The sequence below is a fragment of the Nannospalax galili genome, unplaced genomic scaffold (assembly GCF_000622305.1).
Source record: "Nannospalax galili isolate Female #2095 unplaced genomic scaffold, S.galili_v1.0 scaffold315, whole genome shotgun sequence".
NCBI lineage: Eukaryota > Metazoa > Chordata > Mammalia > Rodentia > Spalacidae > Nannospalax > Nannospalax galili.
The window spans coordinates 458,812-465,279 of record NW_008336851.1 but is presented as its reverse complement, the minus strand read 5'-3'; the positions used below and the strand labels follow the sequence as shown (position 1 = coordinate 465,279).

At 45.7% G+C, this 6,468-nt stretch overlaps 1 protein-coding gene across 4 annotated transcripts; it reads right to left on the bottom strand.

The window, feature by feature from the left end:
- Positions 1-489: 489 nt before the first annotated feature.
- Polr2h (RNA polymerase II subunit H) lies at positions 490-5,963 on the bottom strand. 4 transcript variants are annotated; one of them, XM_029562641.1, is made up of 5 exons: positions 5,790-5,963; positions 4,732-4,815; positions 4,554-4,647; positions 2,219-2,302; positions 490-851 (listed from the first exon to the last, which is right to left on the bottom strand). In XM_029562641.1, exons 1-5 carry the CDS (start codon positions 5,860-5,862, stop codon positions 734-736), a joined length of 453 nt encoding a protein of 150 aa, XP_029418501.1. In that variant the 5' UTR covers positions 5,863-5,963; the 3' UTR covers positions 490-733. The 4 variants fall into 4 exon arrangements, with proteins under 4 accessions (XP_029418501.1, XP_017653177.1, XP_008829531.1 ...); XM_017797688.2 differs by having other exon boundaries at positions 5,785-5,920; XM_008831309.3 differs by lacking the exon at positions 5,790-5,963 and adding an exon at positions 4,920-5,232.
- Positions 5,964-6,468: the final 505 nt, after the last annotated feature.

The window sequence follows — 6,468 nt, the reverse complement described above, 5'->3', positions numbered from 1 at the left end:
ATTTCCAAACTATGACAGACTCATCTGAGTCAAGGACAACTAACTTCCTAAGAGTACAAGCACCCTTAGTGGGCCTCCTTGCCCCTTCAAAATTCTATGCCAAATGGATAGTATTTTCTAGGCCTGGGGTGCTACTCTTGAGTCAGAAGACAATCTCTTTCCTAGATAGACAAATCATGCAGGGAACAATCAGCTATGAGACTGAGAAAACACTAAACCCAGAAACCCAAGACAGACATCAATATATATGATCATCTAGTCAGAAACATTAGAGACAAATTAGAAAAAATTTATTTTAAGGAAAATCACATTTTTTAGAGGACAAATAGAAGCCAGGCATGCTCATACAGGATTATAATCTCAGGAACCAGGAGGCAGAGGCAGGAGGACCAAGTTCAAGGCCAACTTGGGCTACATAGCAAAACCCTGGCTGCCTCCCCCACAACCCCAACCCCCGACTCCCTGCAACAAATGAGGGAGAAGCAAGAGTCTGAAAAAATAAACTTTAATTTAAAAAATCATGTACACAACTTCAGATTCATTTTAAGCTCCCCTGCTTGGGTCTTTTACAGACAAGTAAGTTTTCCACTGAATTCAGACAAACTGAAGATGAATCCACAATGGGCAGAGAGCCCAGTCCCTTTCACAGGAAAACGCCACCAACTTCTACTTAGACTTGAACAATGTCTATGACTTTTGAGTGACTAAGGAGTGAAGCCAGATTCCAGGAGGTTCAAAATGCTAGTTTCTTCATCAGTAGATAAACTCTGGAATCCACCTCAAATCCATGCAGGTTGTTGGCATCACCCTGAAGCCTCATGAGCAGGCCTCCATAGGACACATATGCAGAGCTGAAACAGAAAGCCCCATCCTAAGTCTGAAGCAGCTGCTACCCCAGCAGCTCTCCATCCATAAGAAAAGGAGACACTCTGTCATAAGGAACCAAGATCAGGACAAAGCTAAATCTATAGACACATGCAAAGCAGGGTTCTTTATACTAGTGACTGTGGAAAACACCAATATGCCCAAAACTGGGGGAATAGTCAAATAAATCAAGGTATATCCACTTACTGGAATTTTATACCTCTTCTGACCTCTGTGGGCACTGCACGACACAGGTGCACTTACATGCATGCATGCAACACACTCACACATGAAAATGAAACAATTTAAAAAATACTATTTTACTTATTTTAACTTTTATATATGACTGTATTGTCTGCATGCATGTAAGTGCACCCATGTTGTGCAATGCCCACGGAGGTCAGAAGAGGGTGTCAAATCCCCTGGAACTGGAGTTATGGACAGTTGTTAGCTGCCATGTAGGTGCTGGGAACTGAACCTGGGTCCTCTGCAAGAGCAGTCAGTGCTCTTAACTGCTCACCCATCTCCAGCTCCTTAAAAAATATTTTATGGGTGGAGAGATGACGCCTACACACATGCAGAAAATATACTCATACACATGGAATTAAAAATAAATAGCTGGGAGTGGTGGCACAGGCCTTTAATCCCAGCACTTGGGAGGCAGAGGCAGGGGGGTCTTTTTGAGGTGGGGGGCAGCTCGGGTCCAAAAAGGAGGATCAAGGAAAACTTGGGTCCACAGCAAGCCACACCTCAAAAAAAAAACAAAAAAAAAAACTTTTTTTTTTTTTTTTAAATAAAAAATAAGGCTGGGTGTGGTGGTGTATGCCTTTAATCCAGCACTTGAAAGGCAGAGGCAGGCAGACCTTTTTCAGTTCGAGGCCAGCCTGGTCTACACAGCAAGTTCCCAGACAGCTGGGGTTACAGGGAGACCGCCTCAAAAGACAAAAAAAAAAAAGCTAACCTGAATATTCTTTACATGTGTTAGACAAAAAGAAAACAATGTAATTTTAATGGGATCTTTTTTATTTTTTCAAAGGTCTTACTATGTGGCTCTGGCTAGACTGGAACTCTCTATATAGACCAGGCTAGCTTTGAACTCGGATTTCAACCTGCCTCTGCCTCCCATTACATAGCAAGATACCAATTTCTCATCTGGACGACTGAGCCTTGAAATCTTGTCAACATGCAATGTAAGCTACCAGCACTTCAGACTGGAAACTGTTGCCAAAATAAATCCTAGGTTCTACCTAGATTTGAGGTGCTTGAAATGAGACTTAACACAGGAAATAATAGCATGGCCCAAATACCCAGAATAGCGAGAGGAAAAGGATTTTCACCAGACTATGGAACTTACAGGCGTGTTGCTGCTTCAGTAGACGTTTCATCCCCCTCAATCCTGTACACTTTCCCATACATTACATACTCAAACTGGTCAGCCCTATGGAACAACAGAGACAAAATTATTCTTCATAGTAATTAACAGTACAAGAGGCATTTAAAAATGTCAACTGGGGCTGGAGAGCTAGCTCAGCAGTTAAGAGTACTGGCTTTTCTTGCAGAGGACCCAGGTTCAATTCCCAGCACCCACATGGCGGCTAACAATCATGTGTAACTCCAGTTCCATGGGATCTAATGCCCTCTCTGACCTCCACTGGCACTTGGAAATGGGTACACTTACGCACACACAGGCAATACACTCACACACATAAAATAAAAATAACAAAATATTTTTAAAAATAGTAACTGTTGGGGCTGGAGATGGTTCAGTGGTTAAGAACACTGGATGTTCTTGCAGAAGATCCGGGTTCAAATCCCAACATCCAATGGCAGCTAACAACTGTCTGTAACTCCAGTCTCAGAGGATCCGACGGCCTCTTCTGTCCTCTATGGACATTGCACAACACGGGTGCACTTACCTACATGCAGGCAATATACTCATACACATAAAATAATAAATAAAATATTTTTTAAAAAATAACAACTGTTGGTAACATTAACACTTTTGTTTTATTTCTTTTTATTTTATGTGTATAACTGTTTTGGCCTGCAGGTATGTAAATGCACCTGTGTCATGCAATGCCCAAAGAGACCAAAAGAGGACAATGGGTCCCCTGGAACTGGAGGTATGGAAGGTTGTTAGCCACCATGTAAGTTCTGGGAACCGAACCCAGGTCCTCTGCAAGTGCAGCCAGTATTCTTAAACTCTGAACCATCTCTCCAGTCCCACAATTGGTAACTTTTAATCACCAGCGTTGTAACAAGAAGTGTCTTAGAAGCATGACATTATTTAATTCTCCCGGAAATTCTGTAAGCTAGACCTGACCATCTCTATTTTACTGATGAAGAAATGGGTAGAGGCTGGAGAGATGGCTCAGCTTTTCAGAGCACTTGTTATTCTTGCAGAGGACCCGAGTTTGGTTCCAGTACTCTCATGGCAGCTCATAACCATCTGTAACTACTCCAGTTCCAGGGAATGTGACAGTCTTCTGCACACATATGGTGCTCATACCTACATGAAGACAAAACACTCATACACATGAAAATCTAAAAAATAATAAATAAGCCAGGTGTGGTGGCATATGCCTTTAGTCCCAGCACTCGGGAGGCAGAGGCAGGCAGAGCTCTGTGAGTTCAAGGCCAGCCTGGTCTACACAGTGAGTTCCAGGACAGCTGGTGCTACAGGGAGACCCCCATCTCAAAATAATAATAAAACAAAGTCTTTTTTATTATTATTTTTATTTTTGTATGAGTGTATTGCCTGCATGTAAGTACATCTGTGTCATGTAATGCCCACAGATGTCAGAAGACAGCACTGGATTCCCCTGGAACTGGAGTTAAGAATGGTTGTTAGCCACCATGTAGGTGCTGGGAATCAAACCCCAGTCCTCTGCAAGAACAGTCAGTGCTCTTAATTGCTGAGTCATCTCTCCAGCCCCATAAATAAAATCTTTTTTTTTTTTTTTTTTAAAGAAGAAAATGGTAGAGCTCCACAACCTTTCCATCACACCAAGCTCCTCCCAAGATCAAGGTCACTCAGCCTTTAAAAAGCTCTGTCTCAGCCAAGGTGATGGCATAGGCCTTTAATCCCAGCACTCAGGAGGCAGAGGCAGGTGGATCTCTGTGAGATCAAGGCCAGCCTGGTCTACATAGTGAGTTCCAGGACAGCTGGGGCTATGAGGAGACCCTGTCTCAAAAAGACCAAAAAAAAAAAAGCCAAAAAAACCTCTATCTCACAAGCTTATAATCACTGCTCTCAATACATTTAATAAAACTGTTTTACCGATGGGATCTCATATAGCCTATGCTGGCCTCAAATTCAATCTGAAACCAAGGATCACCTTGAACTCAGGATCCTCCAGGCTCAACTCCTGAGTGCTGGGATTACAGAGCACAACCACACCGTTTTTTGGGATCTCTGTCCCTGCAGCATTGTTTTTTGTTTTTGTTTGGTCTTTTTGAGACAGGGTCTCCCTGTAGCCCCAGCTGTCCTGGAACTCACTATGTAGACCAGGCTGGCCTTGAACTCAGAGATCCACCTGCCTCTGCCTCCCAAGTGCTGGGATTAAAGGAGTGAGCTGTTTGTTGAGTGCATCAATTTCCTTACAGTTACTCAGATTCTGCTAACGACCATTTATTCGTGGAATTAAATAAAGACCTTTCTATCTATATACCCTCCTGTACTTTATCACCTGGAAGGCCTGTCATCTGTGGGATTGTATTCACCATCATCCAGGGTGCCATCTTCATACAAGGTACTAGCTATGACCAATCGGAACTTGTCACCTATAGAAAACAATAATAGCTCAGAGTGAGTAGCTGAAACCAAAAGACCAAAAACCTCTTGGTTTGCCTGTGTTCAATACTTACCTAAGTCTACAGGGTAAATCTGGATGTTTACATCTAAGATGAGGTCCATTTTGAAAGATTCACTCTCACAATGCAGCCGAGATACTGAGGAGTGACAGACAAAATTACCCACCCAGAGCAAAGCCTATAGATCCCAGTTTGGGGATTACATCAAAGAGAACATTCCATCTAACACAGCCAGTACTCACCAGCCTCTCTCTTGCTTTCAAGGGTACAGAATCAAATATGCAAGAAGGAAAAAGGCAAAAACTATATCCAGTGAACCTGCTGACAGCAAATAGTACCTAAGTTCGACTAGATGATTTAGATTACAACTGGACTCTGGACAAATTCATTTGTCCAAAGGTTTCCTCTTCCTATGCTAGGCACTGTCCTGAGGGAATTATCAGAATGGGTAAGAACTGAGCCTGTCTTGCCAGGAGTGGTGGCACCCCTTTAATCCCAGAACTTGGGAGGCAGAGGCAGGCAGATCTCTGAGTTCAAGGCCAGCCTGGTCTACATAGTGAGTTCCAGGCCACCTGAGACTACAGGGAGACCCTGTCTCAAAAAGACCCAAAAAAAAAAAGAAAAAAAAAAAGAACTGAGCCGGTCTTAAAAAAGAAAAAAAGCCTCCAAACAGAGGAGTTACAATTACCGATCATGGGCAAAATAAGAGTATACCAAGTAGTTCAAATTCAGAAAGGACTTCTCAAAGAGCTAACAAGTTTTAGAGCAATAGGAAATCAAAAATTACGAAATCAGATAGCTCTCTGCCTGGCCTTAGGTAACAGCATGGGGAAGACACCATCTACCTCGAAGCACAACGTGTGCGAGACAGGCTCACAAGACAGTACCTAATACAAATAAGTTACTGATTACAAAGATGCCGTTTGCTAAAACCATGGCTAAGGGCCACCCAAGTCCCAGGCACCGCATGTACAACAGGGGAAGCTAGGTCTCAAGTTTCTCACTCGAGAGAAAAACCTTCTTCCAGAGGGGCGTACGTAGAGGGTGGGCCGGGCCACTCAAGTAGGGGGGCAGGCTGGCCTCTTTCCTCATTCCGCCCCCACATACCTTACCCCGGTCAAATTTCTTGCCCTCTGGGTCAATGTCTTTCACATCAAAAATGTCTTCAAACAAGATGCCCGCCATCGCGAGGGGCACGAACGCTGCAGAGGTGCAGGGCGCGCGGCCACCACTGGGACTCGCGCACCCCCTCACGCGGAGAAAAGACAGGAAGAAAGTACCGCCCAGAAAGCCTCAAAAAGGAGAGTGGCGCACGCGCACAGGCTCTCAGCAGCAGGGCGACTTCCGCTCCCTCGCTCTCCCGGCTTCTGAACTTCCGCCGGGAAAGGGTACGTTGTAGCAGTTCCGGACTCGTGGGCGAGCTTCAGCAGCACTTGACTCCGCCCCAGGCGGGGACGCTGCGGGCCCCACCTCCGGCCGTGGTACCCGCCGCGGCGCTCTGGCTCCACGGCGCCCTCTTCAGAGTGGGATCCCGCGGTGGAATGCTCGGAGGCCTAACCCCGGCAGGAACCTTGATCCTTGGCCCAGAGCAGCCCGGCCCTTCCCTGTGGTCCCCGTGCGGCCAACGGCACAGTCCGCGCCCGAGGCGGGTGGAGCAGAGCCCCGCCTGCACAATGCCGGCCAAGCAGGCGTAGAGCCCAGTCCCTCGGGCTGGTACCAAGGCCCCCCCACGCTGGCCGGAGCCGGCTCGGCCCAGCCAGACGTCAGTGCAGCCGGATCCGTCCAGTATGG